General features: G+C 41.2%; 1 protein-coding gene across 1 annotated transcript in view; it reads right to left on the bottom strand.

The window, feature by feature from the left end:
* The window catches only part of PPP4R3A (protein phosphatase 4 regulatory subunit 3A), a 44338-nt gene extending 27199 nt beyond the window's left edge, over window positions 1-17139 (bottom strand). The window contains exons 1-2 of the mRNA XM_040600726.1: window positions 15937-17139; window positions 7401-7456 (exon numbers count right to left, since the gene is read on the bottom strand). Of these exons, the coding sequence (XP_040456660.1) occupies window positions 7401-7456; window positions 15937-16078 (198 nt within the window). The 5' untranslated portion in view covers window positions 16079-17139. The remainder of the gene's footprint in view (window positions 1-7400; window positions 7457-15936) is intronic.
* Between the last annotated feature and the right edge of the window lie 2186 nt (window positions 17140-19325).

Below are 19325 nucleotides of genomic sequence, written 5' to 3'. Positions count from 1 at the left end.
ATTTATACTGCTGTAGTTTTCAAGGCCACTGTCTCACCAGCTTCCCACTGAGTAGTGTTTATTTCATTTAAAAAAATCAACCTAATACTAAATCTTAAATAGACCCTTGAAGTACTTGCAACATTCCTATCTAATTAATTTCCATTTAAGTGAAAGTAGTTAGATTTCTAAGCAAGCCATTTCTAAAAGAAGATCAAAACATATTTTCTTCTTTATAAAGAACATGACCAACAATAAGAAAATGACTAAAAGAACACAAATAAGGACAGTGTTATTTACATAAACTGCAGTAAGCTAAGTAAACAAAAGCTCTAAGTCTCTGAATACAGTCCAGCACTGGACCAAGACAGTTCTGTCTTTTTCCTCTGGGGAGAGGAGGGATGGAGGGAGGAAGGCAGGCAGAGAAAAACAAAAGGGAAGACACAAAGGTAAAGCTGCTTTTGAAAACTGTGGTCACAGATGTACAGAAGTGTATTTGGCCATAGTATAGCAATTGTTCTTGCTAAAAAAGGCCATCTACTATCATATATGGAAGTTCACACAGTATTTTTTCACCTCTACACATTCTGAGTTTTTTGTTTGTTTCTTCTCTGGAAAGCAAAACAAACTGCTGGAAGAAATTATTTGAGCAGCAAAACAAAAATCTAGAAGTTTTGTTTATTAATATTAGAAAACTATTTTCCAATTGCCAACACTAACAATTTCAAATGATTAGTTATCTGTTGTCTTGCCACACAAGGATTTCATATTACAGATTATTATCAGTGCCACAACAGAAACCTATCAGTTGCTACTCTGGATCTTTACGAGATTATTTGTACATCCTTTCTTGCCTCAAAGGGCTTTTAAAAACAGAAAATGAAGCAAAGTGAGAAAAATACTTCAGTCTGTTGCGTAATACACAGTTCAGCTGAAGTTTAAAATCACTGTTAAATGCAGATATTAATGTAGTTTCATTTTCTTAATCCCACAAAGCCTATACTCATCAAACAAAAGAGTAGTACAAGACTTACGCATGTAGGGAGAAGTGACTGAAGGAAATTCTGGATGTAAAGGTAAAAACACATGACTACAAGTCTAGCTTCTGCTCGTTTTATTTAAAGGAATCTTTCTTGTTTGATCTGAAATCTCCTCAGTGTAATGTGAATCTACTAACTACTCTGGATCTCTCAACTATGCAATAGGACTATCTGTGGCTTCCAAATGCCAAACATTACTTCTTGCAACTCCACAAGGCAACTGAAATTTCTTAAATTTCTTAAGACTGTCTCCTCCATTCCAAGAGAAAACACGCATGTAAATAAATATGCTTAGTAATAGTAGCTATTGGCTAGAGGGCTAAGGAGATGACTCTTGTATATTACTCCCCTAGGAGCATAATCTCTTCAATCTTATACGATGCATAAAAGCAGTTCTGACTCAGTTTGATCAAAAACATATCTGTTAAGTCTCTAGACAAGAAACTGGATGGGATGACTAAAACAAACACGCAAAATTTGTTCTTTAGATCTAGGTTGTTATTAAACTCAATTAAAATGTGAAACTGCAGTATTAAATCATAGCCACATTGTGTGATAAACATGGACAAATGTTTTATCATTGAAGGCTTTTATACTGAGGGCTCTGCAAGAATCCTAGCATTCTAACTTCTCACATTTTTCAAGATGCATTAGAGCTCTTGGCAAGATCTTTTTTTAAATAGGATGACAGTCAGGAAACGACTAGGTAGAGTTCACAATCTTATTCCAAGTTTGAAAATAATTTGCTGCTTTGCAAAAAAAAAAAAAGTTGACAATAATGCTGTGTCATCACTACCTTAGCCCATACCAAATTTGCTGTCCCCTATAATCGTTTCTATAAATTTCTCTTCTTTCATATTATTGTTCATTATGACTACTCAGATATAATCAAGAATTCTTGATTTTAAGCAAAAAAATCTTGATTTTAAGCCTCTTTTTAGAAGACCTATGTATTCAACATTCCCATAGAGAGGTATTTATCATTTCTACCAATGGAAGTTAACTTTCTGCACTCTTACAAAGATACAGCATGAAGCTATATTCTTGAGAATAGTCAGGGATTTCTCTGCTGCTTGTTTCATTGTTGGCTACATCAAGTCCACATGGAGCAAGTTCTGGTTAGTTAGAGGTTTTCACTGTGTGAACTACTACTCTGCAGCACTACTGTGTACTACAGCTTTATTTGAGGCTTCATTCCTAGGCAGCTAACCTTCAAAAATACTACTGCAATAGTTTAAGGCAGGAAGCAGTGGCACTTATACTTAGATGGACAGGGTTTAGTATCTACCGTATGATTTCTCCTTGCTTTTTGAAATTATTTCCAAAAGGCTCACTTCCCTTAATAGAAAAGTTCTTGAATACACACTATCAGTCTCACCATAACACTCACCAGAAGTCACTTTTATTAAGACATTAAATTAGTTTCATTTATTAGCAGGTGTGTTGTACAGCATTCATAAAATCTCCAAAGCAAGCCCTGGGATTTCATAGTGAAGAATTTCAGAGCAACTGGTACTCAGGATTTTATTCTGCTGTAAAGCTGATTTAAGATTTTTTCCCAATGTGATAAAATTAAGAAAATTGTTATTGACAGTGCCCCCTCACTGGTGTTCACATCTAGGGAGAATACTAGTCTCCTTACTAGCTCCAAAATAGTATCTTGGCATCCCTATGAGATGTGGGCTACTCTCAAGAAGTAGTGATCCCCCAAACTAGATAGGTCTTTCATAAATTCTTGCTTTCGGTCTTAAAAAGCAAATTAATCTCTTCCTACTAGCCCTCAAACAGTTTAGGCCTATGAGACTTTCCTAGCCCCCACTGGAAGTTCAACACAGAAACGTTGGTTCTCTCCCTCCTGGACTGCCTGACTGCCAGTCTTCCTTAACTAAGCCCTCACACTGAAAACAGTTACAGACACTTCTCTGGACATGCCAAGCCACCTTTCAGCATCTTGCCAGCAAAATATTTACAAACAAAAATACAGTTGATTAAGAAGCTTTCTGCTTATGAAACAAAAAGCCAGAGTAGTGTCAGTAGTTTAAGTTAACTATACATAAGTATCGTGGTAGGTTCCAGCAGAATCTTCAGGCTAAAAACCCCTGCCGCAATAATGTAATATAAAGTTTGAATTCTGCATTTGGTTTTGTGCATTTGTTCACCTAGAACCTGAATATCTGGATGGGCTAACAAGTTATCCCAAAAATTGGAATAACATATCAAAGGCACACTCAGTCTTTCAGCAGAATGTATTCTATTAGCTTCTGTGAAAGCTCAACAAATGTATGTGACTTTTCAGTTAGCAATTTCATAGCTGCATTCCCATGAATCACATGGAATAAATCAGTTTATTAGTTCTGTAACAGAACCTCAGCTCACTGGCCTAGTGACCATACCCAGAAATAGCAGAAAATCAGACTTCACAGGAAAGCATGCATAAAGATAAAGCAACACATGATCATCTAAACCAGATAAACCAACCCACTCCAAAAGCAAGAGCAATCACTCCCCTTGTTTTTCCCCTCACCCCACAAATGACATGTTTTTCCTTACTGTCATAGCTACAACAAGCAGAAATTTTATTGAAATAGTTTCACTGTTGGCTTGCTTGTCCTGACAGCAAGGGCAGGAATTTCATCTTCTCTGCACATTCTGCTAGTGCCTTTTTGGGTCTTGTCAAAGATTTTTTATTATTTATTATTTTGTTATTAGTAAGTCTCACCATTCAAGGATAGCCACCTTCAAGCTACATAGGTAATAGATGGTACTCTGGATGAATTTAAGCCCTGTATTCATGTGAGGAACTGAAAAAGGGACTGCAAAAGCTAAGAACATGAGACACTGAAGATTCTGGTGCAGAGGCAGGTGGAAGCAACTCCAGTCTTCTTTGTTTCAGGTATAAAAAGGGATGCAATACATACTTCATAACAGGGTTACAGGATGTACATGGATGCATCTAAAATAAACTTGAAGATAATTCTTTACTGTTCTATTGGCAAAACACTGCCAAAGTATATTGAAAAGTATATACCCCAATCCACACCTGTATCAGATTTCTCCCTAAGTAAATGCTGTGTATAAAGATTTTATTTCTCCTTTAAGGTTGCATAGGAAGAGGTGTGCTGCCCTAAAATACTAATGCAATTATTTGTTTTCTGAGTAAGGTTCACTTGTTCAAGAACAGCACTCCTGTGAGGTACAGTTCAGAGCATCCAAAGACTTCCACTGGTAGCAGTTCTATGCTACAGAATCAGATATATACATACATATCTTTCTTTTTGAATGCAGAGCAGAAAATGACTCTATTGTGAAAGACTAACCTAATTTATCTGACTAGTGCAGAGGTAGTTAAAAGAATGCCTATGTGTTTCATGCTTTAAGGAATTATTTCAAATCTCTAGATGGCAGGTAAATCTGGGATGACAGGAGGCTATATTGTGTGAGCTGAAGTATCTCTGGACCACGCTGATGTATGAAAAAAAAGAGTCCCCGAGCAGGTAGGTCTCAAGATCTGCCAAATATTCTTCCACTCCAAAAAGACAAGCAGACAGTTGTACCTGCCATAAAGTGGATCAACATTTATGTGCACACAGAGACCTGACTAAACCATGGTAAAGGGAAGTCATTGCTTTCAATCCTAACCCCCAAGAAATCTAAAGCAGACAATCTGACAAAATTTTACTTGAAGTCCAGGTTCACTGGGCATGGCTTTTGTTGTGGTTTTGTTTTTCGGTTGGGTTGGGGGGGGGGGGAGGGAGGGCGTTGGGGTTTTCTAGTTTCCATGGATGATTTACATGACAAGAGAACAGAGGAAGCAAGGCAAACCTGTACTCAGGTCTTCACACTATTATTCTGACAAATAATGATCTAAGCTGCAACAGTTATCACTAAAATATACAGACCCCCGAAACTGCATAATTTATGATATCAACAATTAATGAGACAATTTGTTTCACGCTGGCACTAACAGCACAGCACAGGTAGAAGGTTCTTTCACCAGTGGAAGAACTTCTATCCCAAATAGAATCCAAAGCAACTGGCATAGCAAGTTTCCCCAAGAGCTTGTCTATCACATATCTGCTTCCTCCCAACCACAAATTATATTAGTTGGTCCAATAAAAATTGTTTCTTCTTACAAGCCTCACGTCAGCCTAGACAAAAGTCAGAACTCATCCACTTGTGCCATTAGATACCCAAAGTGCCCACAAGCCACGTGCCAAGTATGTCACAGTAAAAACAGGTATACTGCTGTGTACCCCTTTAAAATAGAATGGAGGTTCACCCTCATAACAGAATTTTGAGATAAAAGACTGACAAAACCATAAAACTTTAAAGTAACTTTACATTGTTAAGTCTTACATTTCTAGGAGATTTTTCTTGAAATTTTATAAGCACAGCTGACAACTGCAGGCAAACTCAAAAGTAAATCTATCTCAGGCTGCAATTCCACTAGTAGCTGAGTTGACCTAAGTGACCTTCTGCAGCCAAAAAGGAAAGATCTCTCTCACACTTCCATCTCACAGTTCCACAAATGGATCTCACGTGAGGTGGCCTGAAACTTCTGCTGACAGAGAGTTAACCAGTTTTTGATGAGTGATTTGGAGTACCACCTTAATTTTCTTGTGGTTTAGGGAGTTTAGTCAGTTCAGACTTCTATAAGCAGAGCTGGAAAGAAACAACTCTTCCTTTCAGCTGCTAAGCTCCAAGCTTAGCTCATACAGAACCAGGTTTAAACTTTAAAATGGCCTTTTACTAAGGGAAAGGGTAAGGAGGCCTCACCTGAAAGATAACGTGCTACAAAGTACGACAGACACACATATCAAGAAAGATTTGGTATTTCTAAGGCTCAGGGTGGAGCCCTACATTCAATCTGTATTAAACACTGCTTTGCTTAAATAATATGAACACCTGCAAATATAAATTTCTGCCTACGTGGGATTTGAAATTTTAAGAACAGTGCTTTTCCTTCTCCAGCACAGAAAACATACAGTGCTGTTCTAACAGGACAGATTCATGTTCAATATTGTTAGTTCTCTAACCATATTTTCACAATCACGAGTATTGATTTCTACAGTGCAAGATTACAATACAAGTCTGACCCAGAGTAGCAATGCGCACAGATATGAAATGCTGTTGCACTGACAGGCATGTGTGGTCATTCGCAGCAATCTTACAATTTTATGTCTACTTTAAGTAGGCTTTATGTTTGATCTGGCATAAAGCTTACCCTCAATGCTCTTTGAACAGTTTTGAACCAGCAAAGCAATTTTACACTAGATCAGCATTTTATGCCATAAAGCTGTGAAATATTCAATGTCATTTTAGGAATCCTAAAGCATGACCTCAAGCTCGTCAGGATTACAACTAAAAGTTAGTTTCCTTCACATTCTTGCTCATCTTGTCCTTTCTTACTCCCTGAAACCGATTCTCCACCCCAGGCTGGCCTTACCAGACTGCTTACACGGTGCACGATGAATTCTATAAAGGGGCAGATACAGGCTGAATTTTCCAAAGCAGGGTAATTTTAACTCAGACTGGTTCTCCCCATTCAGTTCAACATACAATCCTACAAGCAGCTGCAGCTCCACAACCACAGGAACTGCCTGTGAGCAAAACTACACTGTATCTATGGTTATAATACATTATTGAAGCTGAAGACTGAAAAATGTTTTAATACATCAACTGTACCTGACAGGATTTTAGCAAGTCTGAGCTGACCAGACAGCTAATGGTTCAGCATTTCTAAACCTCTAAGTGTAATTCTCAGCATGTGAGATGAGAACAGCAGAGTGCAAGACCAGCAGTTCACTTCTCACTCATCTCTGTAGCGCTCTTTAGGAGCTCATAATGTATAGCTTAAATAACTGAAGTAAGGTGCAAACTAGAGGTGAAAAGCTTCTTTTATATAACAAAATGTTTTGAAGCAGTAGTAATCCATATCCATCTTCCAAGTAAAATCCAAACAAAGGTAAACATGGATATAGCTTTAAAGCCTTCTAGTCTTCACTTAAAAAAAAAAAAGACATTGAAAGTTGTAGTATCTGAAATATAAAGACAAAAAAAGCCAGATATTAAGTTTCAGATACTATAATCCTCAGGAACCTCAGCTATTTCGTGATTTTCAGAACTATGCTTTGCCTGTCTCTCCCAAAGCATTTTCTGATGTAAAATAGAGTGCAAGTTATCTATGTGACTTCAGAAAAATGCAGATAAATAACACACACTTATTACGAAATGCACAAAAATGACGAGAACTATTTGCCTCCTATTTTTGGTACAAAACCATACAATATAATGTGTAATACAGGCAAAAAAATTACTGTATTGCTGAAGTTAAAGAACCTGCCTTTAAATGTGAGGGAAAAAAAAAAAAAGTATGTTTACCTGTTGCTTCTGGTACGCAGTGTTCGGGTTAATTTTGGACTCCAAAAGAAGAGAGCCTAGAAAAAAAAAGTTCCACTTATTTAAATGTGTACTATAATTTCAATCTCAACATGAATTTTCTGATCGCTCTTCCTCAAGTATGTATTAACACCTTTCCTCCCAACAATAAGCCTGTTAAACCCATATCCTACACTTTCTATTTCATTTTCCCCTCGAAAATATTGTTTGCATAGTACAGAACATTCAAGAGTATTTTGAGGACTGGAGTTTTAACCTCTTATTCTGAGAAATTACTTTTCCGCAGATTTTTTTTTTTATTATAAACTCTACAAAAAATAATCACATAAAAAGCATCACAACTGCACTCTGTAAATCACCTACAGTTGTTTTGTACAAAATCTGCTAATCACATGGCTAACTGTTCTCAAAGTTTAGCTAAAACCCTTACATTATTGTGGTGGAAAGCATATCTAGAAACCAATGCTTACAACAGCAACCATTATGACCGCAAGTAACACCACCAAAACACTCAGACATGATAAACTTAGGAACAACAGTTTCACAGCAGCTTACACCGATTTAAGACATTAGAACAGCAATTCCATTCTCATGTCTGTTTTCTTGTCCTTCCTTTTGCATAAGCATTACTGTTAATACCTGTCATGTTTAAATGGTTTGGAGGGTTGATCTAGGTCAAAACAATCCTTAAAACCACTTTTACTTCTGGTCCAATCATTTCCCTCATCCACCTCGCTGCTCAGCTGCACAAACGCCAGTGCATGAGGGACTCTTTAAAGCCATGACTTAAACTTACATACCTGCAGAGCTTCACTTAACATACATGAAGAAGTACTGATAAATTCACCTGCATGATCAGCCTTGTAGTAGAAACCATAAGGCTGCAAGCACACCCTTGAAAGAGACACTTCTCCATTCATTTACCTGCTTCACTTTTTTTTGAAGAATGAAGTCCAAACTTTAAGAAAAGTCTCAACTTCTCAGTTTCATAGCTACAGTTAAAAGGCAGTCTTATATTTATATTACCATAGCATTTGCCAAACATCCCCACAAAATCTACACTAAAGAAAAATAAAAAAATGCTTCAACCACCTCAAATACAGAAGACTGAGAACTTGAAGACAGGACAAGAAAACTAATTACTTGGATTTGAAAAACATACTTGGAATCGAAAACTATACTTCCAAATCTCACAGCAGGATCAACAAGTAGCTAGTTTTCACCATCTGAAGAGTATATCCATTACAAAATCCACAGCAAAAAATATCCCAAACCGAAATTTGATTACCATCCTCAATCTCATAGGTTATATTTACAAAACAATCCCACTCTCCTTTCAAGAATTACTAGGTGTTTACTAGGAAGTAACATGTGGAAGGGTCATATTGCAATCAGTCAAAATAAGACTGATTTTGATTGAAAGGGACCTCCAAAGTTCATCCAGTTCACTCCCATCACCAAGCCATCTTCAACTAGATTAGGTTGCCCAAAGCCCCACCCAACCTGACTGCAAACATTTCCAGGGATTGGGCATGTACCACCTCCCTGGGAAACCTGTGCAACGCCTCACCAGCCTCATCGTAACAAATTTCTGCCTTATAGCTAGTCTGAATCTATCCTCTTACAGTTTAAAACCATTGCCCCTTGTCCTGTTGCTGCAGGCCCTACTAAGAAGTCTGCTCCCATCTTTCTTGTAAATCCCCTTTAAGTCTTGAAAGGCTGCAGTAAGGTCTCCCCAGAGCCCTCTCTTCCCCGGGCTGAAGCCCAACCCTCTCAGCCTTTCCTCACAGAAGAGGTGTTCCACCCCTCTGATCATTTCCATGGCTCTCCTCTGGACCCACTCCAACGTCCATGTCTTTGCTGTGCTGAGGACTCTGGAGCTCGACACAGTACTCCCAGGTAGGGTCTCACCAGAGCAGAGAGGCAGAATCACCTCACTTGACCAGTTGGCCACACTTCTTTTGATGCAGCCCAGAATTCGGTTGGCTTTCTGAGCTGAGTGCACATTGCCGGCTCATGTCCAGCTTTTCACCCATCAGTACTCCCAAGTCCTTCTCTGTGAGGCTCCTCTCAGTCCCTTCGTTTCCCAGCCTGTATTGATACCGGGGGTTGCCACAGTCCAGGTGCAGGACCCTGCACTTGGCTTTTGCTGAATGAACCTCATGAGGTTCACACAGGCCCACCACTCAAGAATGTCTAGGTCCCTCTGGATGGCATCCTGTCCCTCAGGTGTGTCAACCACACCACTCAGCTTGGTGTGATCTGCAGATTTGAAGGGTCCACCCCATCCCACTGTCTGTCACTGATGAAAGTGTTATGGTGGGGGAGGTGAGGGAAGAGACTTAACAAGATCACAGAATCTTACTTGCTGAAAGAGTGGTGTATCACTAAAGAACTACCTAAGTATCGTAAGTTTGCTGTCTAATAAGAAAGGTTATTACTTTGTGAATTTAGAAGCTTTATCAAAGATTTTTATATTCATTAGCTTACTGTGTTTGTGATAATCTGATACAATCATTTTTTTTAATTAACAAAGTAACTTACATGTGATGTCTACTTCTTTCTAATTTCTAAGTCTGTTCTACAAGAAGCAGCCTTCACTAATGAAGCTGGCTTGAGAAGCTATTGCCTTGTCTCACCTGCTCTTGCATTGAGCTGTTTACAAACTCAGACACAATCCAACAACAAAACAGAACTAAACAGCCCTCAAGGGAAAACAAGACACAATGGAAAAGCAGTCTCCCCCCAAAACCACATATACTATCATTTCTTAAGAATTCTTCCAGTTTTCTAACTTGCACCAGCTCTGTGAACAAAACTGCTTGTGTGCTCAAGTACAGTAGCATAACTACAAAAAAAAAATAAAAAAAATCACAAACTATAGAGCAGGACAGAGAAGGAAAACATCTAAGATAAGCTTTACCATGAATCCAATACACTGCAGTACTTGGGCCACAGTCTCAAGCTTTGAATTTTTGGGTCTGCCTAGTGAACATCTAGGAACAGTATTCCCTTTATTACAATCATCAGTTATAGGCAGTATTTCACTTCAATCTTACTTTCAGTTTCAAAGGCTCAGCGTCAACTACAAGTTTCAGACTATTATTTTGTCCTATTAACTTAGTTGACTAGGTTCTAGAAAGTCTTTACTGTCCAGAAATACTTAATACCATCAAGTATGAATTAAATAGTTACATTAAAAAAAATTAAAAGCAGTTGATAAACATTTTGACTGCTAAACACAGATCTACAGACAATGAGATCCTGAAATTAGCCGAGTATCACACAACTTGAACGCCACGTTTGAAAAATCCCTATTAAAAAAAAACAATATTGAAGACAATTGAATGCAGACATTTCATCTTCCAGGCCAGAAGCAGACACTAGAGAATGACCTCTTTACTAGACTTATTTCTTCTTCTCTGCTAAACCTGATGCTTGCAGGAAAGACAAATCAAGCCTTACAAGGCTTGACTTGCTTCTCATCACTACATGATTCAACTTACTCCTCACTGTAACTAGAAAAATACGAATCTGGAGATAGAAACATGCTGAAGTGTAAATTCTGCTCTACAACTAATAGCTGCCCCAAATCCATCCTTCTGAATAATCTGATGCTCCATTTGTGCAATTTGTTCACCAAAAAGGGTTCAACAACTCAAAATCTGTGACTATTCTACTAGTTAGTTCAGTGGGTTTATTTTTGTAGAGTTAGTTTTACAGATTCAGGCCCCTTCCTGGTATGAGGCAGTCTCTTGTTACTTGCTTTTGGAAACTAGGCAACAGAAACACGCCTGTAAAATAAATTCATCAGAAAAAGGTTACAAAAGTCTTACATACTGTAAATAAAAGTTCTTCTCCAAAGTCCGTATCAGTACTGATTCCTAAATACAGTTTAAGATGCTTATTCTTGCATTTGTCATAAGCAATTACTTTCTATGGAAGTATTTTTCTCTTGGTACTATACTAAAATACATTAAGACTATCCAGTCCACTTTATAAAAATACGCCAACAAAATCTTACCTTCATTGACACAATGACTCTACTCAAAGTTAGGTAAGACCTGAAAACTCACCTTAATACAAGCCATAGTTTTAATAAAGCCCTGAAAATTATGCAGATCTAGTTATTTTCTAAATTATAGCCTTGAATGAATTTGTAAAGGTAACTGCAAAACAGTGGTGCCAGAAAGTAACATCTAAAACCACCTATAAAGATGAAAATTGATTTGCAGAATTATGTTATTTGCCACTGTAATGCAATATAGCACAGCTGGGTTTTTTTGTTTCTATAACAACACCATTCTGTGCTGTGAAAGGAATGTGTGTATAGGGAAAGACTTGCTCAAAACAGACTACAAACAGATATACAACACTATTTTCAAAGACAGTTAAAGAACATCAAATATCCCAATGCAGTAGTCTTAAACAACAAATCTGAAGTCTTGTTTATGTGTATGCATATGGAAGAGACCTGCTGGTATGAGAGTGCTCCTCTCCCATCAAATTATGTGGATCCTTCCTCAAAAGCAGAAAAGGTACAGTGTTGCATCACCCTTCACCAATATAAACATGTTTAAGTAAGTTTCAATTCAAGAGCTGGTTTTCCCAAGATCCACTCAGAGGTTTAAGTTCTGCAGTCACTTCTGCTGCTACTGAATCACAGAAACTTAACAGCTTAAACAGAACTCCAAGAACACAGTCTGCACTCACAAGTGACTATTCTTCCATCTAACACACATTTCTGAAGGATTAAACCCAAATATTAAGGAGACGGGAGAACCAGGAGAAAACAAATAAAAAAATTCCCCCCATCCCCCATGTTTCTGGGTTGGTTTTTTTCCCTCATTTTAACCTAAGGTAAGTATATAGCCACAAATTTCTCAGTGTTGCTTTCCTAAAACTAACTAACTAAAAGTAATCCTTTGAGTCTGAGCAAGGTAAAGCAAACTTAAGCCAAATTCTGGCTAAGCCTTCTGCCAGTATTATGGGGCTACTGATACCTAGTCTAAAGAAACAGCAGAGATGTAGATGTCTGCCCTGTGGCAGAAGGCATTAACATACAGAATTCAGAAGTGGCAAACTACAACTTCCGAATAAAAGTTATTAGATAGTTCCTAAAAGATAGCTGGCAAATATGGCCTCCAATGTGGGAGTTCACTTTGGCTTGTCAAGAAGTTTAGTTACAGGACTAGTAAAGTTTAATTAAAAGTTTAAGCCTTCAAGTTAACCCAAAACAGTTGAACAGAAAAGTTAATTTTAGAGGTCTCTCCAGCCATCTGGGCTCAGAACAAAAAAAGTGATATGAAACCATGCAGTGAAAAATCTAGAAGCACATAGACATTTTAAAAATTAAGCAGGCCACAGTAGCCTAAAATACCATGTGAGAAACAGGTCATAAGAAATCAAAGGCTTATGATTACACACAGAAACTCACATGGAAGGTGACCCTTGGTAAAACAAGAGTTCACTACTGCTCTACTGCAATTCAAGTAGAATACACTGTTACTAGGAATTACAGAGAGAAACTTCAGGGTTTGAAGTTAAAAAAAGTTAACAGTTAAGTGGCAAAAAAAAAATACAATTCACTGTTTCAAAGATTAACCTATCTGATCTGAAAGCAGTGTATGGCATTTCTGTACTATAACAGATTACACCAAATTGCCTGTAATGACTCTTAGAAGTTCAGTGCCTGCAAGCATTAGACATCCCAGATAGCAACACAAATAGCCCATCTGCTCTAAATTCTTTTAAGATGTTAATAAAACTCTAACCCAAGAAAAATAACTCCACTCCTACGTATTTAAAAAAAAAAAAAAGCACTCTTACTCAGTTATTACTTTCGTTCCAGATGACCGCTTACCTTGGACTTGGTATACTGATTGTAGCTCCCTTATCTGAACACCCTGACCCTGTCATAAAATCTCAACCACTTGTAAAGCGCTTAGGAGCTACACCAAGTCACAGCTGTGCAATCAAGAGACTGAACTATGTGCTAGCCCACGTGGTCAGCCAGACGATTCTCTGGTAAATCTGCTGTTGCTCTGTGCACAGCCAAACTGGCCCTTTAACAGGAGTGGGAATTTCCCATACACAGCAGGAACTACTGGTAACATCCCCTCGGCATCCCCCACTCAGGAAACTGAGCCTTCAGCTTCAGGCAGATCCGGAGGTTTTCAGTCAGCTTCCTGGAGTAAGTTAGTAAGAACATGCCAGCGTGCACAGGATGAATCTCAGCTCAAACCTAGGAAAAGCTGGTTTAGAAAAGGAGGAAGGAAGACGTTTCATTGTGGAAGGAGGAGGAGCTGGCAAAGAAAGACAGTACAAGAATGCAATGGAAACATGGAGGCAAATCGTGTATAGGTCAGGCTCCTACTTCTTCTATGTTTTTGATAACTAGAGAGGAAAAAAATTAAATCATCACAGTCAGCTCCTTCATTTAGTTAAAGCACACAAGGGAACACAGAAATTGAGTGATGCCGAAAACACAAATCTTTTTCCAAACCACTTGCTCACATGCAAAAATGACTATATCTGCCCTCAAAACCAACCCACAAACAATTGACACCGGGAGTAAACAAACCATAAATCAAGTTTTATGAGGCGTTTACATAAGCAACTTAGAAAAACTAGCCTATAAATAGAGTGCACATTTACCCAGGACTGATATTGCATACTAAATTAAGAACTTTAGCTCTGTATATTATTCAATACTCTTGAAGTACATGTGTGCTGTTTGAGAGAAGTATTATGTGTGTATCCTATTAAATATACTTCTGTGTATTAGGTGCAATTAGTAAGTTCTGCTTTTATTAGAGTATCTTCACTATGCAACACAAAGTAATGTCTTCATCTTTGTTTTGGTATCAGCTATACTAATTTGAATTTTCCTTCTTACAGATGTTCATTCAGAACAAATAAGCTGGCAACAACAGTCCAATTCAGGTTCTAGCCAGTTTTAAGCATACATATTCCACTTGAAGTCAATAACTGGATTTTAGTTTGAATGGGCTATTTCTTCACAGGCATGTTATGAACTGCAGTTCTTTCACTTTCTTTTCAAAAAAAAAAAAACCACACCACAAAAAAACCAGAAAATTGTTTAGTGTATATAAGACATGATAGTTTTTAAACCTAAGCACATCAGCCACATAGGACTCTACCTACAAAAAAAATGAACTGTTAATTTAAAATTGAATTTAAAACCTAATAAAAGATTAGCCTAAAAATAACCTTTCTTTTTACCTCACTCCCGCATGCTGAAATTAAACTAAGTCTACTTCCATTTTGAATGTTTTCTCTTACACTGTGATGTTGATCAAACTAGAAATGCATCTTCTTCAGTGTAAAATAGATAAAATCAAGTATTGGTTTAATTTTTTACTGTATAATCAAGAAACTACAAAACCCCGAGATTCACACTTATCAATTATCAAAACCCTGCTCAGATGAAAGTTTGATTCATCAATATCAGTTTATGATCTTTGTACTTTGTCAGAACTTTCTCAAATAGTAAGAATTAATCATTCTCAAGTTGCTTTTCATCCTAGCTCCTAAAATGAAAAAGCCAAATAAAGAAAATCACAAGGTCTGTTGACAGTCACAAGCTATAACTAGATCTACAAGTCACTAGATACAGTAGCTATGTATCTGATGAAGTAATAAGTTGTGCACCGACAGTCTTAACTAGCAAAATGGTACATGCTAGATATGGCAAAGTGTATTTTAAAATGTACTCTGATCGTAGCAGCCATGAATGAACTCAATCAACAATCCAGACTAGCCCAAACATGTAGCTACAGGGGTAGATTCTGCTACTCAGCCTGTACTACTGTCATATGTTGTCAAAAATGTGAAGGAAGTTGATAATATATCATTTTAAACTGATTTACAAGAAGATCTAGAACAGCTTAATGACGAAGAACCACCATTCCATAAAAAAAAATCTGAAAATGCTGCTCTGTCCACTGTATTGTCTTTACTACTGTAACAACTGTACTTTAATAATTGTTGACAGCTTTTAAAGAGTCTTGCATAATTCTTGCTACCAAAGAAAGGGGGAGGACGGGGTGTTAGCCATACAATGACTTTTTAAACATTTACTACTAAAAAACACGATCAAAGTTTTGAACAACAGCTTTCATGAGTGGATCCTTTCCAGAAATATCTAAGGAAGGAAAGATCACAATCACCAGTTTTGAAATTGAAATACGTTGGGAACCCGGTGATAGAACACTAGATACACAAACCATACAAGACTTACAAGACCTGAACGTATTTTATATGCAACACTGTGTACTCGCTATGAACCAAGCGCCTACCATGCATGCACTTCATGGCAACCTTCCATTTCTTACCCTTGGCCTAACACGAATGAACTACGGTTAGTGCCTACTTGCTTTTAAGAATCACATTTGAATTACGCAGCAAAACATTACAGCAACAGAGACAAAGCTAGGCCCAGCTCCTTCGCTGGGTAGGATGAGGAAAGAGCGTACCTTCAGACACACACACTTACCATCACTCTCTGCCCTGACTAGCAGGGACATGCCCTTGAGCCTCTCCACGTAGCAAGAGGACACATGCCCTGTGCCTCGATCATCCCACTGGCGGTCCTCATTTAGCGTGTAAACCTTCACCCTCCGCCGGGTGTCAGTCATCCTGCCGCCTGCCACACCACTGCCACCACTCTGGCTTGCAACCGCTGGAGGAGCAGGAGACTGGTCGGGGGCTAGGCCCCCCTCAAAGGAGGGGAGCAGAAAAGAAGGTAGCAGCCCCACACGGGCACGCCAAGCAAGCTCTTCTTACTCCTCTTCAGTGCTGCAATGGGATCCTCATTATCGAGGGTAACAGAGGACTGGGGGGCGCAGGGCAAGAGGGGGAACAGGAGGTGAAGATATGAAAGGGGAGTCGCTCCAGGCACCGTCAAGCGCTGCACAAAAGGCGAGTGAGCCTATGCAGGGGAGAGCCGCAGAGAGGAAAGAGGCTCTTGGCAAGGACGAAGGGCTGGCAGAACAGGCAGTGAAGAATGGATCCTGGAGGAGAAGAGGATCCACGGGAGTGGAAGCAGCGGTGGACAGCAGATGGCACGGGCGACAACGGGCAGCCGGGCCGGGGTGACAGGAGCAGGCGAGCCTGGAGGCCGGGGCCCTGGCGAGGGAAGCAGGCGGGAGGCTGGCGAGGCCGGGGTGAAGCAGGCGGGGGAAGGCAGGCGGGAGAGGGGCCGCTCGCCCCGGCCCGGCGCTCGGCTCTATTGTGCAGCAGCTGCCCAGGCCCGAAGCCCCTCGCTCGCCGTCCGTTAGCGCGGGGCTCCGGGAGCCGTCCTTCCCGCCGGGGCTGGCCGCGGCCTACAGGCACTGCCGGCACTGCCTGTCCCGGGGCGGGATGAAGCGGGCGGGCGGGCTCAGAGCCCCGTCTCCCCCATGGGCTCCCGTCGCAGGCGGCAGCTTCACTCCCAGCCCGACTCCGCCGCCATATTCTTCTTCCTCTTCTTCCTCCTCCTCCTCCTCCCGGTGCTGCGGCGGCTCAGTCCCGACTCCTCAGCGCGCCCGGCGACGTGGCTGCGCTCCAGGCGCTCAGCAGCCCTGCCAGCGGAGAGACGCTCAGCCCTTCAGAGGGGGCGAGCAGCGACGGCGCGACACAGCGCAGCGCGGCCCGTCCAGCCCGGCTCCCACCGGCTCCGTCTCCGCCTCAGTCACTGCGCGGCCGCCATCTTGGTTTCACCTCTCACTGGAGGCGCGGGGTCTCCCAGCCAGCGGCGGCACGGGCCGCCCGCGAGCGTTTAAAGGGCCAGCCGCCCCGCGTGGGCTGTGGGTGGGGGCATGCTCCGCGCCCCTGCGCGGGTACGCGTCGCGCGCCCAGCACCGCCCTCTCGGGTCCACGCGGGCGGGACACGCGTGGGGCCCTGGCCGGACCGGGACCGCGGGCACCGGGAGCGGAGGGGCGGCGCCGGCTGCCCGCGCTGCCTCCCCGGACCTCGGCGGGGGGGGGGCCGGGACCGGGCGGTGACCGGTACCGCGGCGGGGCGGGAAGCGCGCGGCCCCGGCCCCACGGCGGGGGACGCCCCGGGGCGCTAGTGCCGTCCCGGGCTGCACCTGGGGCCGTGTTCCGGGGTCTTCGTGCGCGCCGCTCGGCGGAGCGGGCCGCTCGCCAGAGGGTGGGCTGCCGGTGCCTTTCCTGTCTTCCTTTTTTTTTCTGTCACGCGTTGCTGACTGATCCAAAAGTTAAACAGCTTCTGGCTGAGCGGCTACTAGGGCTCCGCGGCAGAGATAGGATCTAACAATCGCCGTAACAAACAAGCTGTCGAGGCTCTGCTTTTGCTGCCGCTGCCAACATCTGAACATGTCTGAGGGATTTCCCTAAAATGTGCAAAAGCACTAGTGCATTCAGCACCCCACCGACACACCACTGCATCAGAGGGTGTTGTGTGTGTTCCGAGCGTATCCCTGCCACGCTGCGTACTTGGGAGCTCACTGTGAGTTAAGTACTCAACTAGGTCCATTTGTTTTCATTTTATACTTTAAACCAAGAATTGATACTTGTTTATCAAAGTGAGTTATACAAGGGCTGGTTTGAGCCAAAACCACAGATGATGAGCTTTCACCCCAGAATTAATGACACATCACTTGGAAGCCTCTGGTCAAGACCAGTTTTCCATCTGCTTGCCCACTGAGAAAGCCAGCCAGCTCCAGAGCTGGTACCCAGTTCCCTGATGTGCTCAGGTGAAGCCCTTTGGCCTTTGCTTTCAGGCCTGGCTCTGACACCTGAAGGCTGGTTAACAATACAAATGCCTTCAAGAGTATTTTTTGGGCACCCATAGTGCAGCTGAAGGTGTGTTGTGCTCAGCCGTTCTTGGTAGTGTTCTTGGCTGATGCAACGAAAGGTCTGAAAAGATGCAGTTGCCTGAGAACTGCAGACCATGGGCTGCAATGGAGGGGAACTGTCACGCAGCACCTGCACAGAAGGGTGCTCGTCACCTTCACTCGGAGACCCGTGCAGCCCCCAAGGGGATGTGCCCAGGGAGGTGCTGCACTAGAACTTCTCTTACACAGTTCTGGAGATGGATTTTTGAGACTTCTAAGAAGATCGATGTCACTTAGAGAAACCTCTGTGGGACCATTATACTCATTTCCAGTTTACAAACTGTACCCTCTTGTGGCCATCACATTAAGTATAGACCACTGTTCGCTGCACTTTTGATTCTTTCAGGGCTTTTTGTGAATTGAAAACAAGTTCAATCACATTTCAGTTTGCATAGTTTGCTATATGAAAATTTGGGTTCAGCTTCTTTTAATTGGCCTTGTATTATTTTTATACCAGTTTGAACAATGCTCAGCCCAACAGTGCCTGCTTGTCAGGTTTTATCCCAGTTCTCATTATTTTTGGCAAGGGGCTTTATTTTTTCAAACATTTCCACCCCAGACATTCCAGAAGAAAGGTTAGCCATGGAGGGCAACTTCCCATGCTGAAAAGGAGATGTGAAAGAAAAAAACACTCAGGTTATTTTTCCTTGGAGTCATGAGAGAGAAGGTAAAGTGTGTCAGGTCACACCTCAGTTCCTTCTCTCCATTTCCAGAGGTTTGACAGACTGTGTCCAGGGAGAAGTATCTTCAGGGACTGCTGAGGTTAGGCTCCCTTAGTTCCTGTAAATAATAAAGGACCTTGCCCTGGCAGAGGTTTTCACCCATTAGAAATTGAGTAATAAATGAGGAAATGAATACAGTTTTAAACTTTTCCTATTCATAGGTAAGTAAATGCATGTGGCTCGATATGGATGGATTAAGCCTAAACTGGATTTACCAGCAAGGGCCTCTTGCACAGCAGTCAAGACTAAAGAACAAGGTAACTTTTTCTTTCAATATCTGCTCATAATTTTGGGAAAGAAAATTGCATTGTTAGTATGAGGAA

The sequence above is a fragment of the Falco naumanni genome, chromosome 7 (assembly GCF_017639655.2).
Source record: "Falco naumanni isolate bFalNau1 chromosome 7, bFalNau1.pat, whole genome shotgun sequence".
In the NCBI taxonomy this organism is placed as follows: Eukaryota; Metazoa; Chordata; class Aves; order Falconiformes; family Falconidae; genus Falco; species Falco naumanni.
Note: the sequence above shows the minus strand (reverse complement) of the source record. Positions and strands in the feature narration are given on the sequence as shown.